The sequence below is a fragment of the Hippichthys cyanospilos genome, chromosome 20 (assembly GCF_059441005.1).
Source record: "Hippichthys cyanospilos isolate Australia breed blue-spotted pipefish chromosome 20, RoL_Hcya_1.0, whole genome shotgun sequence".
Taxonomy (NCBI): Eukaryota; Metazoa; Chordata; class Actinopteri; order Syngnathiformes; family Syngnathidae; genus Hippichthys; species Hippichthys cyanospilos.
Window position 1 is genome coordinate 3,536,451 of NC_142388.1, and position 25,047 is coordinate 3,561,497.

At 37.9% G+C, this 25,047-nt stretch overlaps 1 protein-coding gene across 2 annotated transcripts; it reads left to right on the forward strand.

Moving 5' to 3' along the window:
• The first annotated feature begins 1,054 nt into the window (after positions 1 to 1,054).
• On the forward strand, positions 1,055 to 23,331 carry lin28b (lin-28 homolog B (C. elegans)). Of its 2 annotated transcripts, none has more exons than XM_088403693.1 (4): positions 1,055 to 1,076; positions 7,880 to 8,046; positions 20,903 to 21,090; positions 23,019 to 23,331. In XM_088403693.1, exons 1-4 carry the CDS (start codon positions 1,055 to 1,057, stop codon positions 23,329 to 23,331), a joined length of 690 nt encoding a protein of 229 aa, XP_088259819.1. The 2 variants fall into 2 exon arrangements, with proteins under 2 accessions (XP_088259819.1, XP_088259818.1); XM_088403692.1 differs by lacking the exon at positions 1,055 to 1,076 and adding an exon at positions 7,281 to 7,473.
• The last annotated feature ends 1,716 nt before the right edge of the window (positions 23,332 to 25,047 follow it).

Here is a 25,047-nt window from a genome sequence, read left to right on the forward strand (position 1 = left end):
AATTTTAAAACGACCACATACAGCATGGGCGAATTTTATCTTCCAAATATGCATGTGGGTTTTTGGAATCTTAGAGGAAATTGTAGTACGCTGGGAGAATTGGGAGAGTGGTAATTTGAAACAAAACATTATAATAATAAAGAAAAATGCGTCCATTCACATTTATGCATCCGACAGTCCACATGATTAAAAAAAGAAAAGACAACTATTAAAACTATAATACACATTTGTTTTCAAAAAGTGGCCATGAGGTGGCGTCTTTGAGCAAAGAATCGAAAATATGGACTATAAACATCACCTGTTAGCAGGAGTCGTGGTTTTGCTTACTGTGATGAGTTCATTTTTAATGCAACTACACGTTCGAATTTACTACAAGAGTTATCAGTATCGCGATGAAGCAAATCACGTGATTACCACATTTTTGCATTGATGTTTCACATGGTGATGGTTTGTCATAGCTTCCACTTTTAAGCAAATGTCAAATCTTGACCATTTCTTCCCTGTTTTAGCAATACAGTCCGGTTTTTCTTTACAACTGCAATTTTGTTGAATCCACCTGTGGGGGGCGCTGCATCGTTTAATTCCACTTCGATGAACAAAATGTGTAAAGGAAGTATGAATGGGGAATTAAAATGCACGATAAGACTCTGACTACAGAAATTAAGTTGCATTCTGGGAAAAAAAACAAGGATAATGTTTATCTTATTGTTTGAGGAAAATGGTAAATCCCGGAAAACGAGCTGGAGAGGTACTTTAGAGGGCACGGTTGATGTATTTTGCCGTGAATACCCAAACTCATATTTGAAGATTTGAAGTAAAAACAAACAAAAAACATGACATTTTTATTTATTCCAAACGTCCCTTTGTAAAGAAAAAAATTAAATGAGCGACGTTACAGCGCTAACCCGCTCATCTTACGTTCCAACTTGACGATGAAATATTCATGGATGGAAAATGTGTTTAATTGCAGACAGCCAGGACAATCCAAAACGCAACTGGGACGTCCGAGCGGATTCGTGCACCTTTATTCGCTCCGTAAAAAGCTGCAGGGAAAATGTCGGCGCCTTCTCTTGAAGGTAAGTCTCCTTCATCTCATAAATTATGCTCCGACGTAACAAATTGTTGCTCCGGTTAAACGGGAAATTCTTCAAGAAGGAGCCTCCTTTTTCGCGTTTGTATTTAAAGGTCATTTTTGAGGAAGCAATCAAACACCGGAAAGACCGTAATCGATCATTTACAGATTTGAGGGACTCCCCCTTCTCCCCCTTCTTGCAAACAATTACAAAAATCATTTGCGGATTGAAAGAAAGTCAAGTTCCAAGCGAGGCGTTAAGAAGATGTCTTAACAAACTTTAAAGTCCAAAATTTAAACGAAAAGTAAATCTAGTCGGCTGGAAGTGGTTATTTTGTGCGCATTTTCCTCCTACTCGTCCGTTTGTCCTAAAACGCCCCTCGACATCCTATGACGTCACCGATAATGCCTTCGCCCATTCATTTTTATTTGATTACTATTTAGCCTTTTTGAAAAGTTTTAATGTTTCGCTTTTAATAGCATTAGTGCATCTATGTCAAAGTCGGGTTTTGGAGAAAAAAAAACTTTAAAATAACTTTAAAATACCTAATGAGATTTTCCCCCATTTAAGTTTTGCGAAATTCATTTAGATCCCTGCAAAAATGTTAGGTGGTATTTTAAAACGTTTTAACGGGAGAACTTTCAAAAGTATATGCTCGGAAAAACTATGAATACGCAACAAAGTTTTGGAGATAAACACACGGTCAAATAAGCAAGGCGCGTGCGCGCTTTTCTAGACGTATGCAAATTATTCGTTCATTCAAATTTATCATCAACGAAATCTGCCGAGCGGATGTGTGAAATGTTTCCTGATTACAACGAAAGTTTTGTGAAAAGAAACAGGTCTAAAGTTGACGTTCAACAAAATAGAGACAACGACCAAGACTTGTTGTTAAAATAATAATTAAAAAAAAAAAAGATCAAATAAATGATGGCGAGAGTAATCCCATTTCTGCCTGGGAAAACAATCATCTAAGATTAGCAGACTTCTGGGAGCCAGCTACCTGCTCTGCCCCCGAACTATTTACACATCTCATTCGGTGGATGTAAGAAAGGTGAAGGATTGGTGGCTGGAATGCATGAAATAAGCGACAAAAACAACCCCCCCTGCTCACTTAAAAAATGAAAAGCGAGAGGCGAACTCAATGAACCCCTTTGAACTGCATTGACAGCAAGTGAGGGTAGAAAAGACACATTTCCTCTGGGAGCCTACCCAGGCTTGCCTCTCTGCTTGCATGCATGCATGCATGCATGTGGGGGTTGGGTCGGGTTAACTGGGGTGAGGGAGTCCAAAGTTGGAATAGTAGTCAAGCAGCTCAGGAATCTCCATGTGTGCCCCGAAACTCACTTTATTTCGCTCGCTAAAATCAAACACATAGGAGCACTATGCATCGTGTGATTTCACCTTGTTTGATTAAGTAAAAAAAAAAAATGCTCGGAGGGAAATGTATTCAGTTGGGTTGTTTTTCATTTACGAGCTCCGGGTTCATTTTGAAGCCTTTTATGTCTGGATCATGTTGCAAGTTAAGCAATTAAAAGATTAAACCGTGTGTGGTGAGAACCATTTTAAAAATTCGATCCATACGCTTTATCCCTATGGTGCTATATAACTTAAGAAAATGTTGCTGCAATGGCTTTACAAGTACTAATAACGTTGAAAAGGGGCTTGGCACAGATTTGATCCATAACGTTAAAACGAATCAAATACTTCCTTTTATATTAAACTATGTGGATACCTAAAGATATACCATTGCTGTATGTAGCATTTAATTCATAATTAAAAAGAAATAAGTAATGAATTCTAGCTATATAGATGGATAAATTATATTTTACCCTCGAGAAAAACTTTTGAATTACTTTTGGATTATTGTTTAGCATGTCCACCTCAAAAGTGGAGGTCGTGGGTTCGATTCCAGCCCAAGGCTTTCTCTGTGGAGTTTGCATGTTCTCCCCATGCCCACATGGCTTTTTTTTCTGTGTACCCCAATTTTTGCTTACATTCACAAAAACATGCATAGTACATGTATTGGACACTCAAAACTGCCCTTAGGTGTACTTGTGAGTCTGATTGGTTGTTTGTTTGTGTGTGATTGGCTGGCAACCAGTTCAGGGTGTCGAAGCACCAGCAAGCCCGTGACCCTTTTTTGCTGTAAATGTTTCATGCAGCTCATCTTTATGGTGCTTTATTAAGATGCAAATCTTAATACATATGCAAATCCCGTGTTTGTTTCTTAACAACAATGTTCATGGGTTAATGTGACCAGCTCTAATGTGATGTTGAATTAAAAAAAAAAGAACTAAAATGGATGCCAGCAGACTAAATCAAGTTTATTTTATCTAGATTTTCAGTCCAATTTCCATCAGTTTGACCTACACTTCATTTTTTTTCTATTTCTCAGTATGAAATGAAAATGAGCCATCAATTTTCCTTATTCAAGCAAAAAAAAAGTAAGATTGATTTCATAATTGATTTAAAAGGATGCTAGAATTATTTTACATTTTCAGCTGTAAAAAAAAATGTTATTTTTCTTTGATGACTAAGTTATTTCTGTCCAATTAATTCCTTTTAAAAACACATTTTTCCACTTGCCGTCTGCTGAAAATGACATCACGCTCAGCTATTGACCAATTGCGGCTGATCTTGCTAGTGTCACGTGAAGAAACTGGGAAATCGGGTGATTTAATTGCACACTTAAAAATGACCAGCGTTTCACACTAATTACCTGTTTTAATTTACAGTAATTTGTCTTAAGTTACTCTGTAATATTACAATGCATACCTGTGTAAATTACAGCAGCCTCGGATTTTACCGTATTTATCCGTTATTCTACAGTAAAATCTATGTTGTTGTCATTATGTTGTTGTAAATGCATTAACAGGATATTGCCGTATTCATTACTTTAAAAGTAATGCAAAACTTATATATTAAATTTCAACAGAAAGACAGACCGCGCGAAGTGCGAAAAGGTCTCCGAAATTTGACCCGTTGCACCAGCAATATCACATCGTACATGACCTTCCTAATCAAACATTGCGTCCACGCTTTGTGTCGGTGTCCCCCCGCTATGCGTTTATTCACATTTGTTGAGCAGGCCCACCCAGAGCGCCCCTTAACGACGTCTAGCCCCGACCGTCGGCGCGATGACGAGAAGGTGATCTCGTGTGACACTGGTATCCAGTCCTGTGACCCACACAGTAATCGTCTGGCCTCCGCGGCTAGCGTCCTCCAAAACAAGGCCCGCGCGCGGCTAGTCGGGGGCCGGGCCGGGGTCGGGCCTAGGCGGGCTCGGGCCCGAGCCGGGGCCGGGGCCGGGGCCGGGGCCTGACTGCGTGTGGGCGGGTTGAACTTGTGAATTCCGGAGGGCGGGCTTTGAGATCTACGCTTGTTGTTGTTCCACTCGCCATTCCTTGCAGTCCCCGCCCCCTCCGTTCTTCCCCACACATCTTGGGAGCCCCGTTGGAGACGGGGCGATAAGATGGCAAGTTTCCCCACCTCTTTTCCACATTGGCCTCATCCAATTTCCGCATTGACTTTCTCTTTCACAAGATATACGAGATTAGCTTAAGAACATCTTGGATTCATTTGCCCCATCAGAAAAAAAAAAAAAAAAGCGTTTGTGGAATTCGGGGCATTCGTGAGTCACGAAAATGACCAATGTAGCGATGGAAAAAGTTCATAAGTAGGTTAGCGTATTTAATCATATACGATATTTATCCAGATGCAATTCTGGCTAAACGGAGCTCTCATAGGGAGTCGATACTTGGTATGTTTTTTTTCCTCAGGTGCAGTACCGAGATTGATGTAAAAATGACAGGCGGTGAAAAATGTCACAGTTTTCAGCACGTTTGTTTTTCTGGGTTTTCCAGTCGCATTCCAGAGTTGTGAGTTCAGCTCTCCGCTGCAGTGCCCACCAGAATAAGATACAAGGAGGTGACTTGAGCGTTCTGCGAGAGTTCAAGAACAACATGGAGGAGATATTTAAGGGAGAGAGTTTGTTCAAGGAAAACAAGCAATAGGAACTGCTTGTAGTTGCTTGTTGTTTCCTTTTAGTATACATTGCCGGTTAACGATTTCACATTCTTTTGGTTCTTGTACTTAGAACTGGATTTTTTTTTTTTTTTTTTTTTGCTGGGGGGGGGTCAGAAGATGTGAGTGAATCAAAACAAACCAAATCAAATCTTTTTTCTCTTCTTTCATATCTTAAATAACTTGAATATTTTAGCTTTGGAGAGCTTAAACATTTGAGTGTATATATATATATATATATATATATATATATATATATATATATATATATATATATATATATATTTTTTTTTTTTTTCCTCTGTTCAAATTATAAAGACTATTATATATATTCTATATATCTACATATAATTATATGTGTGTATACATATATATATATATATATATATATATATATATATATATATATATATATATGCAGTGTGTATACAATATGATTATATACAAATATATACTCTATATATGTATATGTATGTATATGATTTGTTTTCATAAAACCAGGCCCTAGTGAGACTTTTATTTCCCAGAAGTGAAAAAGTTCAAATTGTCAATGTAGTTTATAAAAACAAGGGGTTAGTTGGAGATGCGACCATTACGCATATGTAGGTATATATGTATGTATTTATGTATATATGTATATGTTTTTTTAATTTATTTTTTTATTTAAGAAAGACTGTTAGCAAGACTTTTCTTCTCCCAAACTATTTGCTCACTTCCACCAAAATACTTAACTCAAGGCACATTAAGAAAAATGTGGCATAATTATCTCAGTAAGTACATTTAATATCTATCTACTTACCGCTCCTTGTAATTCTGACAGGATTTTCGGTTTTCAAACACATTCTAGATGTTTGTGATTTGAAGTTTAATATTTTTAGTCTTCATCTTTCATTTTTTTCTTTATTGTGGTGACTGCTACTTTCAGAGTGTGCTTTATGTTGAAATTTTAATCAAATTAATTTCAATCTCTTCATTCAAAAAACAGATTTCAAATTGCACAATTGATTATGATTTAGTCACTGATGTTGTTCATACCATGTCAGAAAATAGACAAACTTTATTGACCGTTGTTTTACAAACTAAACAGAAACGTTTTTTTGGATTCAGCAGAAATATAATTAGTCTACTTTAAAGGAGGACTACATGATTTGAACATGTTTAGAAGTTGAAGTCAGATGATTTGGACGGTTGTAAATTAGAAAAAAAGGAAAGATATCTTGATTTGGTTGATTTGTTAATATATTTATAAGTTTTTGATTAATCATAGCACTTCTAAAATGTGTTTTTAATTCAGATTTTTTAGGCAACATGAGTCAAATTAAATAGTGTTCACTTGTTTATCACAAGGTTACATCCCCCAAACATACCCACAGTTACTGCCATCCCTGTAGTAAAGACTGATGTTTTTTCTGCTTTTGTCCCCCCTTTTTTTTTAGAGTTTTGTTATTTTTGTTAAAAAAAAAAAAAAAAAAAAAAAACATTAAATCGATTTTTTAAATCTGGTCTGACTTAGGAGGCAAAATATCAAGGAAGGGTTAGGGTTAGAGTCAATATGATCAGAAATGAAAATATGCGTCATAGTTTTTCTATATTTTAATGAATGAAATTGATATGTTTTTTTTTTGTCTGGTCTGGCTCAAAAGTAAGAAAAATTGCAAGAAAAATAGCTGTGTAAACTTGTAATAGAAAACGTTACGGTCACAAATTCCGCGAAAGTGAAGCAGCAATAACCAAACCGCAATGTAGCGAGGGAAGACTTGCACGCGTTTTATGCACGTATGAAACTTTTGCTCGCTACCCTCATTGTGTCATCATATTTGCTCCATCCAAATCCAACAAACGGATCGTTTAAAATCCAGTCACGTGCCCCAAAACAAGCAAACACCTTAACGAGTGACCGTAAAAAGAAAGTTGCGGGTTTGATTCCTCCACGGGGGTGGAAAAAGAGAGCGAAAAAAACAACACGATTGCCTAGGTCACGTGATCACACTACGACAACGGCCACAGCCAGGTCGACAACCAATGGGAGCGCGGGAGGTCGGTCGAGGGGGCGGGGTCTGTGGAGAGAGTGGGAAGGCGAGGGAGCGGGCGAGCGAGTGAGTGAGTGAGAGTGGGATGTGGTTGTGGGGGGCTAGCAGAGAGCCGAGGTGCAGTTTGCTAAAAGGAGGAAAGCGGAGGGCTCGAAGGGAAGCCAGTGGGCCGACATGACACCGACACCCGGCCGAACCGCGCAGGCCGCACCATGCGAGCCCCACTGCTGAGACGCGGGCGTGACCACGTCGGATTCATGGTGACCGCCGCAACGCTGGCTCGCTCCACAAGCTTCTCGACCGCAACTTGGCCGCAGAGGGTCCGCGGGGAAACATGGCCGAAGGTTCCCCTTCTTTCACACTTTATTTCATTTTATTTGATTTTTTTTACACGAGCGAGCCGAGTTTTAAATGTTTACACTCGTTTCTTCAGTTTTTTCCTCCCCCGTGCGCGTTCGCGTTTGAACGAGCGCGCGAAAGTGTGTGTTTGAGGGCCACCAAAGCACGGCCACCATGTGTGTACACCTGCCAGAAGAAGTCCCCACAAGGACCGCAACACGTGTAAAAACCGGGGGGTAACTTTTAACAAGGCTTTTTGAAAAACGTGCTTCTTTAACGTGGAAGACACAAGTGCTAGTTTAGGAAATTACGACAGTCAGTGAACCTCCCACGACCTCCCACTTCCAAGTTAATTTAAATCATGTCTTTTCCTCATTCTCACTATATGTTTTTTTTTTTTTTCCCCTCCAGGAGGGCCCGCCAGGTCCACTGAGCAGGAGGAGCGGACCCGACCCAACATCCGGTCAGGATCGGGCTTCTGCAAATGGTTCAACGTCCGCATGGGCTTTGGATTTATCTCCATGACCAGCAGCGAGGGGACCCCCGTCGACCCCCCTCTGGATGTTTTTGTGCACCAAGTAGGTGGTAACACACACACACACACATTGCCGCTTGAAACACGCTTAGCCAGATCATAACAGCATCTACTCCAAGCTCAGATGTTTTGCATCAGGCAACGTGTGATGTGATCATGCGTTGTCCACGGGCCTGTTGGGAGGGAGGGAGGGGGGGGCCGAAAACACGCCTTATTTCCTCTCCTGGCCACATGCTGCAAGTGTAATTTCCTCCTCCTCCCTCCTGCCTGCAAAGGGAGGAGAAAGTGTCTCCCACTTGGTCCTGCGGGGTTCCCACGGGTGCTTGAAATTCTTGGAAATGCTTGAATTTCAATGTTGGAATTTTGAAGGTTGAAAAGGAATAGTCCGTGACCTGAAACGAGTGCTTTTTGTTTCACCCGGCGCACTGGTTTGCTCGTAAGATGGCGACATGAAATGCAGATGAAATGATCCATAAAGCTAATAGGTGTTTGTTTAATTTCTTCTCTTACTGCTGGTTAAAAAAAAGTTGAGTTGGAGACTGTAGAAATCAATCACCGTTTTAATTTGATGCGGAAAAATAATAAGGGTATTGGTGACGTGCCATTTAATGCTGCTTTATGGCACTTGAAAAATATGGATATTAGGTTCATGTAATATTCGTTTTTCTGATTTAATGGTGGATTTTGAGTCACTAGGTTGCTGGAAAAAATTGAAAGTTTAAAGTGCTGTTTAGTGTTATGAAAAGTGTATGAAGCTGTATTGTTTTGATTATGTTGCATGAAAAGGTATCAATTTTGGTATACTGTAGCTATACAATATTACCATATAAAAAAATGCAACAGCTGTGTTGTGCTGGGGAATCGGTCAACTATTTTGCCTATTTATCAAACAATCGGATTAAAAAACATGCGTTGATATACATACTGTTATTAAAAAAACTTAACAATATTTTCAACTGACTGTAGAAAACTCGCACGAAAAAATTTCAGTTACTGGTTTGGTTCTTAACGCGTGAGAAAATCGGCAAAAATAGATCATTGTTTTCCAAAAGTAAGATGCAAATATTTGGATTTAAAGAGAGAAACTAGAGAAATCAGAGAAATTTTTATGTTGAGCGATGAAATTCTCAAGATTTGATTTTAAAATAAAAATAAAATGGCTTTGAAAACCATTAATGGATCAAATGTATAATACTTGTCATTTACTTACTTTCATTTACTTGGCTTTTTTTTTTTGCAACTCATCAAACTAGTTTAACTATTACTTAAATCAGTTAATATGTCAATTTATTAATGACTCTTTAAACATGTCCAGTTTGCATACTATTATTTAAACATGAAGCAAAATCTTCACTTGTTCTTCTATTCATATATGTATGTATATATATATATATATATATATATATATATATATATATATATAATATACACACACACACACACATAATAAATAAAATTCTGAATCTATTCACTTCCCCGAGCAGCAGACCACATTCCATGATGGAGCAATAAATAAATAGCATTAAGAATAACAATAAAACAACAACAGAACTAATGGTGCGAATAGTGTAGTGCAAAATATTATTTAAGCATGTAGTAAGCAGATTAGTGCATGAGAGATTTATTAAGATTTTGTTATGTATAAATACCCAATATATAACATATACGCTTTATAAAAATCCATATAAACATACTTACAATCATAAAAATATATTGATTTCATACATATCCCTATAAATATGACACTGCTTAATATCATATGGTATCCTAGTATCCTACTAAAGCGCTATTAACGTTATAACACATAAAATATGCACATAGTGTACTTACTGTATAATCAAACTAACTATTCATATGAATACATATAAACTAAAAACTAAATAACCACATTACATCACACTATTTGATGTATAGATGTATCCCTTATTACCTTATGACATGTTTCCTCTTCCATATACTTGTTTGTAATTTTTTATGCCTTATTTATACATACAAAATATGTATTTGTGTATATATGTATATATGTGCAGTTTAATGTTATTTCTTTGTTATTTTTGTCATCTTTCGTTGTGACTTTTGCAGCAAGATGCCGGCAACATTTAATTTGGGAAGTTCTTGACCTTTTCGGCAGGCATTGAGCTTCTACGGCATATAAATTTCTCATCCGTAGCGTGTTTGTGTCAGCGCAAAATTCACGCAGCGATGGTACAATCTGCTTATTTGTCAGCTAATCTTCCCCCATCCTATTTCCTCTGTTCAATTGCCCCTTTTACAGCCTTGTTTTGAAAGTGGAAATTGGAAAAGGGAAGGCAAAAAGTATGCTGGAAGGCAGTTTGGCCATTTAGTTTTAATTTGCCTGACTTTTTTTCGTGTGCGTTTTATGGGCAAGGAGACAGAAGCAGCGGCGCTTTAACGCCGTCGTCCCGCGACGCTCATCGTCAAATCCGGGGTTATTCGTCTCGCGCCGAATCGCACCGTGATGTTACGTAATGGCGTGAAGCCTCGGCGGGGGGGTGGCCATCATCCTCGACCACCTTCGTACTTGCCGCACCCCCCCTCGACGTTGCTTGGCTTTCATGCCCCGGTCCTCTTAATGGACCGCGTTTCTAAAAATAGAAAGTAGGTCCAGCGAGAGGAGCGTGTGGTTTGCATTCGTATATACCGTTTGCCTGATTTGCTTACGGTGGGAATCGCTGTTTCCTTTGTCCGTTTGTTTTGGTAATGATGTGATTTATAAGAGTGTTCGCCATCATGGCGGGTTTTTTTTTTTTTTTGCAGGGTGTCAGCAGAAAAAAAAAGCTGTAATTTTATTGAAGATAACAAGGGAACGTACTTTTAGCTTTTGTGCTATAACTAAGATATTAGTTATACCTTATTAGGTTGCACCATTGTTTTGTTTTTCTTATCGGGGCATTTTGTAGTCCTCTAAGGATTGGATGAATAATAAAAAGTGGATTCATCTGTGGTATTTCATATACGGAACCTCCAGATACGAATTTAATCTTGTTTGTATCCTGAATCTTTCTTATAGTGAATCACATTGTACATGCAAATTTATTAGTTATACTTTATTAGCTTGCACCATTGTTTTGTTTTTCTTATCGGGGCATTTTGTAGTCCTCTAAGGATTGGATGAATAATAAAAAAGTGGATTCATCTGTGGTATTTCATATATGGAACCTCCAGATACGAATTTAATCTTGTTTGTATCCTGAATCTTTCTTATAGCGAATCACAGTGTACATGCAAATGTCTATTTTTTTTCCAAGCTCGAAATAAACGCCATATTAAATTTTATGATATTGTACCTTACCTTTCAAAAAACGTGATGTTGAGTAAATGTCAGGCAAATAAAAGAAAATAATGGCTGTAAACAATCATTTTAATTCCTCTTGATCTATAATTTTCATTAAGAAATGGCAGTAAACAGTAGCTTTAATTCCACTTGAACTCTAATTAAAAAAAAAAAGAAATATATAATAATACAAGAAATATATAATAATATTGAAGTTCCAATTTTCATCAGATTTGACTCATGTAAATGCAATGTGAGGTTAACTTGTTCCACAAATTAAATGAAATATTCTTTTACATTTTTGACATCTTGACAAATTAACTTTACGAAACACACACAGAGGTCCAGTCTGCATTTGTATTTTGATTTCCACCTAAAATCAGTGGCTTCATGGTTGACTCATGCCCCACCCCCTTCGTCAAGTCTTGTAAATGAGAAATTGATTATCAATAATTGATTTGATCAGTACCGTTTGCAAACAGAAAAAAATAAATCACTAAAAAAGACTAAGCTTTAGAGTTAGACCATAAAATCATTCAGCAAGTAAACATTCTTTTTATTTTATTTATTTATTTTTTTTGCAGCTATATCACGGTTCGGTTATTGTGACTTTATCGTGGATTTTCATTAATGACCCTAACTTTTTCTATTGCGAGTTTGTTGCTCTTTCCTTGCGACTTTTCTGTCTTTTAAGTCTGACAAGCCCAAAAATAGCAATTTTATTTATCAAAAATAATACAAAATATCTATTTTCTGTATTCATTCTTTTTTAACGAAAAACAAACCAATCCTTTAATCCTGGCTTCAGTTATTGAGGGTATTTCTAGGAACACTATAATCCCATTTTTTCCCCTAGCGTATCATGTTTTTGTAATGATAACAATAACAATAATTTAGGATATAATGTGGGAATATATTTTGTAATAGTTATGAATTAAGCTTTATATCCGGCAACAGATGCTATTTTCCCCACTGAAATGTCATGTCTATAAATTATATGGTAAAATGCATATTGCGCAAGCCTTTAACAAAACTCAGAGCAAAAGCTTAAAATATCTCAAAAAATGGATGTTGATGTTTTTTGACATCGGTTTAGGAAAAATATGTTTCCACCAACAAAACGCCATCCCGGGTTAATATTTTGTTCATCAGTGTAATTGTCTTGAAAAGAAAATGCAAATATAAGTGTTGCTGAGGCAGAAAGGAGGAAAAGATGAGTGTGCGTGTGTGTGTGTGTGTGTGTGTGCGTGCGTCAGAGAGCGGGAGGTCTCTTCATCTCGGCTCTTGTAGCTGATCACTTCCTTTTAGGTGTATGTGTGTGCGTGTGTTCATGTGTGTGTCTGAGCTCCCGCTGGGACATGAAGGGGTGCGCGCTCTCCTTGGGAATTCTTTAGGGGGCGGAAAAAAAGGAATTTCTTTAAAGACAAAAAGACAGGAGGGTTGGCTGGGGTGAAGGGCTGTGGGTGTGAGCATGTGTGTGTGTGTGTGTGTGTGTGTGTGTTGCCCTTTGTCGGTAATCGGTTTGAAATGTTTGTGTGCGGGCCTGAAGCCTCCCAAGTGTGTGTTCAGTTTACAGCGCCCGAGAGTGTGTGTATTCAATCAGGATGCATGAGAGTGTTATAAGTTTTCCCGGGTGGAGAGGACCCGAGAGATTATTTTTTTCTTCTTATTTTTTTTTTTTTGTGCTGCGAGGTTAAAGTGGGCCCCTAGTGAGATTAACCTCTGGTCCATGTCACCGTTTGGCATGCAGGCCCCGCCCCCTTTCCCGCCTTCAGATAGGCCGTGTCAGCCTTTGTCTTTCCTGAAGCCACGCCCCCCCAAAAATAAAGAAGAAGAAAGACGTGGTCATGTGTCTTCCTTGAGCAAAACATGGAGTTTGAAAAGTTAAAAAGCGGCGTGGATTTTTGCGCGTTATTTCTGTATATTTGTGGGCGTTTTGTGCATGGAGTTCACCGATTGTGTTCCTGATGCTTGTGGAGCTGAAATATAGTCCGCTTTGTTTCTTACTGAAATATAGGATTATATAATGTCCGTATAAGACCAGGGAATGATTGACAGAATATTTTAATTAATCATAATGATAAATATATAGAGTGAAATGTGTAATAAACATATATAATACATATAACGTTTTTATGAAGGGAAATAATATCATCTATTCAATGTTTATTTCCCATATATGGACTCTAAGAACGCTATTTATTATTATTGTTATTATTATTATTTTCCAGCTGTCATCATTTCAACGCAGTAAATACAATTATGCCAAAATATGAACTAGAACTGAAATAGCAACAAATATTATTGTTTGTCCAAAATAAGAATCAAGATGAATAATAATTTGGGATGTTCGGTACACGCTGATATCAGTATGAGAACTCAAACCTTGACTAGTATCTGATACCAAGAACTGATACCACTAGGGCATTTGATACAATAAACTTCAAGAAAAAGACAATGACAAATAATTATAAAAACAGGCCCATATGCTAAAACTGCAAGCAATTGTCAATTTTCCAATCATCTCATTTTTATTTTCTGTCAACCAATGATGGTGTCACAATACTGTCAGGAATATAAGACTGGCATTGGCACCAATACGTGGTATCGATGCCCATCCATGCCTTTTAATCATTTCATTAGAGCTATTGATTATTTCATCCAATAATCAAATAATTAGATACAATTTCATTTAGCATTAGTGGAATAAACAACATCCAACATCAAATAAGCAAATGTCTTAATTTGGTTCGACTCAAACGATCATCGTGTAATAGATAAATATGATAATCGATTACTTGTCGATTAATCGAATAAATCTGACAGAATTTAAATGCCATTTTAAATTAGGCACCTATTCAGCTAAGGAATTCTATTCAAACAATTCTGCTATATATATTTAAAAAAAAATCCATTGTAGTCATTTGAACCCGCTCCAAAAAAGTTCCCCCCAAAATGACTTTTGTTACTTTGAGAAAATAAAGACAAATATAATACACCGATGCCTTTTATTTGTCTTGCTTCTTTTTCACATGCACACTATAATTTGAAAACAAAGTATTAAATATTCAGTGTAAAAAGCAAACAAGAGTTATTCATTTTTTAATGAGTATTGATTATTAGCCATTCATAATGAATAATGCATCAAGTGTGGTTGTGAGAGAAAGTTCATTGGTACAAGCCCGAGGTGTTCTAGTTGCTCCGTCTGCAGCTTCCTTGCATTAAATATTAGTGCGGTCACGATACAGAACTTTTTTATTTAAAATCACTTGATAATGATCATAAAAACGCTAACGACAAAGGACTTCAGTTTTACGATATTTAAAGGTAAACAAGCAGGGTTTTTTTTCCACGGTTTGTGATAAGTATTACATGGGCTGGTCGTACACTAATACCGGCCATAAATGGAGGTATCGAGTAGTCGTGGAAGCAGCCGATAACAGCCATCAACACTTTTTAATAATGAAAATGAATTTCTGAAAAGTACAATAAGTAACAGTCTAGAAAATATAAAAGTACTATTGAAAATCATTAACCATAACATTGATGTAGGAGCTTTGTTAGCCCATCTATGGTGCACCACATTGTTAGCACTTATGCTAGAGGACTTTTCTGGTACAACATTTTGTGGTTTGTGGAATTGTGGCTTATAATAATCTTCAAACTTTTTTTTTTTTTTTGTTTTTTTTTTTTTTTCAAACTGGACCTGGGTATCTTTTGTATTAACAATTAAAATGTATTATTAATCGTTTTTGATCATCAGTTAATCGTTTTAAGAGCTGATTCAAAATCTGATTCAATAAATAATTCACAATGATAGATTGATTAAACAATTATTTAAATAACCGTTAGTTGCTGCTAGGAATGGGTGATATTGCCCCAAAAGAAAGAAAAAAAAATCCTTTTTTTTTTTCAAAATGTTTTTTTTTTTTTGTTTTCTTTTCAGCCATTTTGGACATTACAGTTTTAATCAATATTAATTCAAATAGGAACTAACATTTATCTAAAAAACGTATGATCAATGAAAAAAAATGTTTGTTTTTTTTTAATCCGGTGCAACTGTTTTAAAATCAATTTGATCAAGAACTTATTCAAAAAATAGCTATTAATATTTCTTGCATAACTTTGCAAAAACAAATAAATCTTTTTAATGTTTTTTTTTGTGTACAAAAAATGTACAACACTCCTTATATGGCTTATCAAGCATTGCCAAGCGGATTTCACGATCTAGCTACATTTCAAATCGGATTTAAATCAGATGTGCTTATGATGCTGTCATTTTTTTTCCAATTTAATTAATTAATCGACAAACTAATTACCGGATGAATCGATTATTAAAGAAACCGTTTGCAGTGTGAGTCGCCACCCCGTTTTGGAGCCTTAACGGCAGGTGCTGTTATTAATTTGAGGCAGTGGAACGTGAAGGCTTTAAAGTGCGGGATGTGGGGGTTGGGCCGGGTTCAAAGGTCACGGACGCTAATGACAAGATGCTGCGGCTTCTTAAAGGCGCCTTTGCGGGCGGGTGTTCGGAGTCCCCCTTTTTCTCCGTCTTTGCCTCCGCGCCGGGCTGCTAACGATCCCCCCCTCGCGACGCAGCTCCACGTATCCCATAATCGGTCGGTGGTCGTCATGGAGCGGCGGGGGTTGCGGCGGGGGTTGCGGCGGTCATCTCCGCTTCCACATCATCCCCTCCCTCACCTTTACCGCTTCCTGTATTGATTGGCGGCTCTGGTGATGGCGAGGGCCCGGCCGGCGAAAAGGAGGGCTATTTCTAGCCGGCGTATCGATTTCGTCTTCCCACACGCGCGCGGATGGCGCTGGAAACGCACAGCTTTGCGTTTGTTTGACAATGCCGCTAGTTTTCCTTTTTGGCATCCAAGACGCTTCGCTTGCGATCCGGGGTACAGGGGTCGGCCTACCAGGCTTCTACCTTTTGACGTCCTGATAAAATAGGGGGGCGGGGCTTGTTTCCCGGGCTGAGCATTTCTCAGCCGCTTCACCCTCGCGACCCCGCCGATCAGAAGCCGCTCCCCGGCGGGAACTGCGCCGAAAGCTTTGGGGGCGTTCCCGTCGACGCCCTGCTCCCCAAGCCGCTCCCCCCGCCCCCTCTTCCCCACCCCCCCCCCACCCCCTCCCTCTGTCCTCCTCTCACTCCGTGCCCTTTCACGACCTCTGCGCGTAAACTTCCAGAGCGGGTCGGGACACCCGCCAGGTCGTTCCGGAGGACAGCGCTCCGATTACGGGCTACGTTTCGCGAGGTGGTTATTTATTTATTTACGTATGTATTTTTATATACGCTGTCCAACACATGGCTCATACTGCGTGCTAGTACCTCCAACAGGGATAAAATATAAAATTCCATATTTCAAAGTGATCGAATAACTCATTCACCTCCAGCCCAGTTAAGATTATTTTTGAATATTTATTTCTTTATTTTAAATGTTGTAACGAAACTTTTGTTACTTTTTTTTTAAATAGTCATTGTTTGGTTATCTCCAAACAATGCTACCAATAAAATTGGTAAGTAAACTGGGAAAAAATTGTTTTGTAATTTACTTCAATGAGAAATATAATTTATTAGATTTTTTGATGCATTAATGTTTTGTTAAAAAAAAAAAAATCGATTCAAGAATATTCCATAATGATGGCTCTAATTTTAAATTAGGCATGGTCTCTAAACGATTATGAAAATATTGATTAAGTTATCACAAATCATTAAGTAACCACATGTAAATGTTCTAAAACTTCACATTTTTTAAGTGTCAACCCTGCTCGAAAGCTGCATATTTTTATAATACGGTAATATGCAGGAGTCGACTGTAGCTTTAAGTTGTAATATCACCATTCATCACTAGATGGCACACATGTTGGCCTTGCTCTAGGTGTTTTACTTCCCTATTGGCTAAAAAAAAAAAAGGTACTTAATTTTCGGTGTGTGATTAAAAAGTGGTAAGCTGAGGTAATTTTTTTTGCCTAAAAAATATAACAGTAAAAATTCTATGTAACACATTTTGCAGCTGTGATAAAACCAAGATTGGATTTATTTCCCATCAACTGCCCCCCCCCAAAAAAAACCCAACTAAAAACAAAATACGTATCATTAACAAATGTGATGCAACGTATCAGTTTTGTGGATCTTTATCAATAATGGCCTCAGGTGCCGTTCCATACCCTTGACGAAGACGTAGCTTTGTGTGATCCAAGCTAACGGACAGGAAGAAGATCTGCTCCACATCCTGTGTGCTGCAGCGCTGAACAAAAAAAGGCTTGTGTGGCTTCCTCACTGGCTCATTGTGGCGGGGGGGGGGGGGCTTGTTGTTTTATGGGCGGTGGGGGGCAAACCACTGAACTTTGACCTGGAGAGCCCGGCAGCCACAATTAGTCCCAAGACAACCATGCGCGTTTTTATGGGCGAATTCATACGCGTGTCGCCGTCACCTGTCGGAAGATTGCGCAATAAAAGCATCCGGCCGTCCCCCAGCTATGCATTGATCTTGAAACTGACAGGAAGTCACAAGATCCCGTTTTGGGGTTTTTGCCCGACGCTTGATCAGTTTCGCCCTTGCGTCTTTTGCCCGCCTCTGAAGACTGACTGTGTGAATGTGTGTGTGTGTGTGTGTTTTTTTTTTTCAAATGAAAAGAACTTGTTATTATATTGGTCTTAGTAGTTTATTTATATCCTATATATTTATATATGGGTAGTATTAGTGTCCTATTTTAAACAAAAACATTTGGTGGGGTTGAAGTTATTGTAAATCATTTTTTCAATGCACAAAATATACCCGTACATATACAGCATAAATAATATTTCATAAATTCCATTGTCTGTTACATTTGACTGTTTTTTTAAACGTCTGAAGATGTTTCAATTCAACAGTGGCTCTCAACCTTTTTTCAGTGATGTGCCCCCTGTGAAATATATTTTCAGCCAAGTACCCCTAAACCAGTGCGAAGCATTTTGGGGTAAAAGTAAAAAAAAAAAAAAACTTAAAGCATCTATGTCTGATTTATTCAACTTTAGACCCTTTTAAACTTTATTTGAATTGATTGGTCCACAAAAAAAAAAAAAAAATCAACCTCAAGTGTCCTCTTTTGGATCATATAAAAAATCTGTTATCAAAGCGAAATAACCTAGTCATTAATACATATTTTTCCACACAAAATAATTAATATTAAGTGTCATATCTGTTCTAAAAAAAAATTATAAATAAATATTTATCCACAGGAAATATTAAACATAAGGCATCCTCTTTTGGGGTTACAGTAGAAATCTGTTCATCAAAATAAATCATTACCTTAATTATTAATACATATTTGTCCACAAAAAATAATCCACATAAAGTGTCGGACCTGTTCTCAAAAAGAAATGATAATAAATAAATATTTGTCCACAGAAAAATATTCAACTTTTGGGATCGTAGTAAAGATGTTAAACCACTAACTCGACAGGTGACGAGAGGTGGCACATGACAAATTCGGTCTAACCATTCTAGACAATCTGGCTTGAAATTGAATAACCTAATGAACATAACATTTGTTTTATGAACTTATATTTTCCCGAAACAACTAATCAATTCAATATTTTTACGTTTGTTTATTTTATTTAAAATCTCGAGTAGCCCCTGAAGTTCCTTCAAGCACCCCCATTTGAGAACCACTGAACTAGAACACTAAAAAATAGAAAGTACGCCCTAAACAAATGTTTCCTTTGGAATAATTGCCATCTAATTATTGCCATATAATTATTCCACATGAGCAGAGTTGATGTTTTTGTCCTCGCCATACATTTGAACCGAACAAAACATCTGCCGAGGACCCTACACTTCATATATAGCATACCGTCGTCATGGCAACGGCCATAGTGGAGGAGCAGTGGCGAGCATATTTTCTCCCTTTCCATTTGACATCGTCCTTTGTGCGTCTCCGACTACGCGTGCGCTTGCAGAGGCTGTCCGCCGTTATCCGCCGTTATCCGCCGTCCCGCGTGGCGGCGTGAGCCGGTGTTTACCCCTGCCACGCCGCCGTTCGCCAAGGTCACGGATCCTTTATCAATCGGGAAGACCGAAATCATCGTCGGCTGCCTCAACGCCGACTAAATCAATCAGCGGCGATCATGCAGATAGAACGCGCGGGAGGACATTATTAAATGGCTGCTACATCCTCCTCTCAGGGGAAGGGATAGGAAGCTGCGTCTCTGCAAAAAGAAGATAAAAATAATGCTGCCAGCTCATGGGAGATAAGCCCCCCCGCCCGCGGCGGTTGATGCAAAACTTGGACCCTCGTCTGTGTTTTCTCACATTTCAGACTTAAACTAACAAACTGGGAATCTTCCAAAAAAATATTATTACTGAGTGAGATGCTAATGCAAATTGAATGCGAACCCATTGGAGGCCCAGCGTTCAAAATAGGCCTGCGACTAATTAGAGCTGTTAAAATTAATCGATTAATCAACAACTAATTGATTTTTAAACCAAATCAACCATTGTTTAACTTCAAACTGTCCAAATCCTTCAATTTCAGCCCCTCAAAAGTAATCATTCTGATTTCTGCAGTTCTTCACTAAAATGGGCTGATTATCTTATATCGTCATTCAAATGAAGATATTTACTTTTAGTTTGGGAAACGATGACTAAACAAGGAGTTGTAAACTTTTTGAAAAGGTGGGTGAATGCAAAATCTCTCCCCAACCTCACCAAATAAACAATAATTGGTAAATTAACTCGAAAAATGGCGAAAAATGGTTTTCTTACGTTCTTTAATTATTTTATTATTCAGGAGAATATTCAAAATAATACAACCTAAACAATAAGATAGTGATTTAAGTTTCTTTTGCTTAAAATTTAAAAAAATAATACATTTTTGTTCAACTTTGTATTGCTTTTTTTCATCATATCTATATTTAGTTATCTATATCATTATATCTATAGTTCAAGTTCACTGGACTATACACCCATACAACACAAAAATAAATAATATTAAGTGTCACACCTGAAAAAAATAATTATAAATACATTTGTCCACAAAAAATATTTAACATAAAGCTTCCTGTTTTGGGATTACAATACAGATCTGTTCCCAAAAATAAAACATTCGCTTAATTATTAATAGATGTTTGCCCACAGAAAAAAAACAAACAAGAATTGTCAGCCTGTTCACAAAAATAAATAATTATAAATATTTGTCTACAGAAAAATATTAAACATGAAGCATCCTGTTTAGGAATTACAGAAAGAAATCATTAACCTGACAGGTGACGAGGTAACGAGGTGGCAAGTGACAAGTTGGGTGGAACCATTCTAGTATGGAGGAGAATCCGGGTTTTTAATAAAAAAAAAAAATTGGATAACCTACTGAACTTAATTATTTTTTTTAACTTATATCTTCCTGAAACATTTAATTCAATAAATATTTTTAAATGATTTTAGCATGTTTGTTATTTAAAATCTGGTGTACCCCCTGGAGTTCCTTCAAGTAGGAAGTTTTTTTTTTAACACAATTTTAACACAAAAACCCGTTGTCATTGCTGGTTTTTCAGAAAATATTGATTCAAGTCATCATTTTAACATGTTGTCCTTCTGAGCCTTTCGTGTATGTTTTGTCTCAGAGCAAGCTGGTGATGGAGGGCTTCCGAAGCTTAAAGGAGGGGGTGCCGGTGGAGTTCACCTACAAAAAGTCCTGCAAGGGCCTCGAGTCCCTGCGGGTCACCGGACCGGGCGGGGGACCCTGCGCTGGCAGCGAGAGGAGGCCCAAAGGGAAGGTCCCACTCCAGAAGCGCAAACCAAAGGGAGACCGGTCAGTAATCAAACCCAGCTTGATCACTGGAATTGTCAAATAAAAACGTTCAAATAAAACAACCTAAAAAAGGTCTCTGCACGCACCGCCGACACACTACCGCCATCTGAAGGCAAACAAATGAACTGCATTCATATTGTCAACTGCTACAATGAATATCATTCATTTGAAAGGTTTAGGAGCTTTTTTTTCAATTAGCCTTAACATAACAATAAAAAACTATATATGGATCTATTTCGTACAGCGGAAAGCTTTTTTTTTTCTTTGAGGCCAGTAGCTCCACATGCAGTACATGACTGTTGCCATGGTTATGGTGATGGAAAGGAGCATGTTGCCCTGACGCGCTTGCTTCTTTAAATCAATTTTGCAGCGTTAACACTGGAGAGCACAAAGGCGAAATTTGCATCGCACTGCAGTACGGCTCAATCAATATGACTTTCATCTGAATATGGATCTCCTTCAGATAACTGGCGCCAGTTTTGTTGAATATCTTCTGGAAAAGCGGGCCACCTCTTCGGTAGGAGGTCATTTGACACGACTGAATAATTCAGCCTATTTTGCGACAGGTGATCCAGTGTCAGTGGTCAAATGACCGGACCTCAGGAAGGACTGAAGACAGACAGTAGTCGGTATTTTCTCACCTATTGACGTCACTCGGATTGGCCCCCTGCTGGCAGCTATTAGTACTTTTTTCTAGCGATTTTTTTAAATGCGATTTTATAAAGGTTAAGATTTTTCATGTAGCAAAAAATAACGTGGCATTTTAGCAGGGGTGTGTTGACTTCAGTCTAATGATGTGTAACACACACACACACACACAAATCTCGACAGGAAATGTGAAGGAGATCCATATGGAGATTAGAGTCATTGATTGTGCTGTACCGCATTGCGATGCACACACTTCCCTATGCAGTGTTTATGGTCCCTGAAATTCACCTGCCTTGAAATGAAGGAACCCTCCATATGCCTTTTATTCAGATTGAATTTGTAACCCCTGTGAAAACATGTATTTGAGTTTTGGGGGTATTTTTTATGCCTCTTATTTGTTTAGCCGAATTGCTGAGGTTGATAAAATTATTTATGGTGATGTTATTTTACACTCGTGCGTTTTCTTGATATCTTTACATTTTTCAAGTATACGTTCTCAATGTTTTTTCTTTCTTTCTTTTTTTAACCGGCCTATTAGTTCGAATCCTGTTGTTCTACCGCCATCTAGCGGTCGATTGTAAATATTGCAGAGCCAGCCTTTAGCTTCCCTTCAAGATGTTTCCCTAAACTTGATTGGGCCAAGGCACCCAAAAATATACTGAAAAGTACAAATGTTGTTTGTTAACACACAAAGAAGTGAAATTTTAGAGTGGTTCAATTAAACTCAATTCTTTCGAATATGTACGTCATGATCTACATTCACACAAACTGTTAAAAAAATCTCATTTATTTAATTCAAATAAGAACACATTACAAAGAATATTATGAGTTGAATATGATTTAAATATTCACCATTAATTATTTAATATGGGTAGTTTTGGATAGAAACCAAAAGTGAATTAACTAACACCTGAACAAAAATACCGTCTTGAAGAAAAATATAAACTTGTGTATAAAAATGTTTAAATAGTATAAATTAAATAATTCATCTAATGAGTGGCTTTGATTAGAAACCAAAAGGGAATTAACTAACACCTAAACAAAAATATTGAGTTGCTATGACATATATAAACATTCCTAAATGTATATTAAAATCAAGTAAATAAAAAAATAACATAAAAAATATTTTCTATTCAAAGCTATTCATTAATAATCACCAAGGGTCGCTTTTAAATATTTCTGTGTTTTTCTCATTTTGAAGCCTTTATTGTCCCGATTCTACACGTTGACTAACATTGGCAATGCCATTTTGTGTTTCTCTTTTTTTCAAACCCATTCAGCTGTTACAACTGTGGAGGTCTGGACCACCACGCCAAGGAGTGTAACCTGCCCCCCCAGCCAAAGAAATGCCACTACTGCCAGAGCATCACGCACATGGTGGCCCAATGCCCCCACAAGGCGCCGGCGCCCCCCGCAGGCTCTCAGGGCCAACGCGCGTCTACCTCGGCCTCCAGCCCGGGCTCCTCGGCCTACCTCGGCCCCCTAGAGGACGAGGAGCGCTACGGCGCCTCTCCCCTGGGGGGCTCGTCCTCGTCCCCCGAAGAGCCCCAAAGCCACCGCGGACCCCGGACCCAGAGGTGGAGGAAATCCTGAAAAGAACCCCCAACCCCCCCCCTTGCTTCATCTACCTCACACCTGTGACAAAATGGGAGGTCTTCACGTCTGCTGCTTTTTACGTGTATTTTTATTTGATCGTAGCGACCGTGCAGCTGCGGCGAGCGTCCGGGGGGGGGGGGCGGACCCGCCGCGGGATGCTGACTGCAAGGGGACGATGATCGGTGCAGCTCAGGAGGCAAATTTATGTGGATGGTGGTTTGATTTGCCTTCCCTCCTTACACAACTCAGTGGTCATTTTTTTACACACTCTTCACAAATGTAATCATGCTTAATTACTCCTTTTTTTAAACACATTTTAAGAAGGGTTAAATGCAAGGTTGTTTAATCCACAATCCCGACTGTTAAAAGCTATCTTTAGGGACATCATGCATTCCAGCTATTAAGGGGGGGAAAAAGATGGCGACCAATCCTTTTTGGAGAGATATTTTTTACCCAGTTCACAACATTGTATAGACGGGCACAATCAAATGAGATCCAATACGGCAATACTCGTAACCAAGTCCGGTCCTCGAGAGCCATAATCCAGTTTCCATTTTTTAAAATGTATTTATTTTTTTTCCCTCAACAGAAACATCTCATTTAAATGTGTTGTTTGAGGGTCAACATCAAAACAAAGATGGATTGCGGCTATCGAGGGCCGGACTCGGCCACCACTGCAATACAGGAAGTTAATCACAATGTCCTCCTGTGACCCATCGTATTTATTTATGTCCACTGTTGTGTCCATTTTGTCTCACCCAATCATAATTGAGACATCATTGGAAAATCTAACTCAGAGTCTCTACTGTGGACACTAGGACTTAGTTGTCTAGCTCCAATGAGTCAAAACATTATAGACCAGAAAAAATGTCCACGACAGTGGACACAAATCAATAGACTGCGTCACAACTTTTCACAAACCAGACTATATTGGTGGAACCTATCCACAGTTATTTGTACGCAAACTCATTTTAATAATCGATTTAATCCGTCAAATATTTTGCCAATTCATCAATCAGATGAAAAAAAAAAAACATTTTAATTTCCATTCCTCCAATCAAACAGGACATTGTGTCACAATAAAAATGAAGAGGACATTGAAAAGATGCTATTTAGAGGATGAAATTCTGAGCGTTTGGACAATTTTAGGTCCCACAACGATGAACTCATTCAATCCCAAAGACGTTTTTATACGTCTTTAATTTACAGAGTCAATGTACGATTTTTCTCAGAAATATTCAGATGAAGAAGGATCTGAAAATAGCTGGCAGGGAATGAGTGAATATATATATATATATATATATATATATATATATATATATATATATATATATATATATATATATATCTAAAATAATAATATGGATATGTTTTAAATCTACATATTATGGATATGGATATGGATATGTTCTAAATAACCTCAATCATATAAAGAAATAATGTCAATAAAATATGATAACAAAGCGCAAAGATCAGGATTTTGGAGCTTTAAAAAAAAAAAAAAATCTTTGGCCAAGATATCCTCACTATCGTATTTTATCGTGTTGTGGTTTGATCGGCAAATTTGAATATTTTAGCCCCATCATTCCAAAATACCATTGTTTTTTTTGGTGCAGTTGGTCTTCTATTGGATTTCATTAGATTGTGCAAATCTACCTAAAATTGTGTTTCGAAAGCAAAAGAGAGAAAAAAAATGCAAATTTGCATGCTAGC

What these genes read in the sequence shown, in the direction of transcription:
- lin28b (XM_088403693.1), top strand. Translation starts at nt 1,055, where the DNA reads ATGTCGGCGCCTTCTCTTGAAG. An exon ending in TGGATGTTTTTGTGCACCAA is followed by an intron (nt 8,047 to 20,902) that starts GTAGGTGGTAAC and finishes GTTTTGTCTCAG; the next exon opens with AGCAAGCTGGTGATGGAGGG. An exon ending in CGCAAACCAAAGGGAGACCG is followed by an intron (nt 21,091 to 23,018) that starts GTCAGTAATCAA and finishes AAACCCATTCAG; the next exon opens with CTGTTACAACTGTGGAGGTC.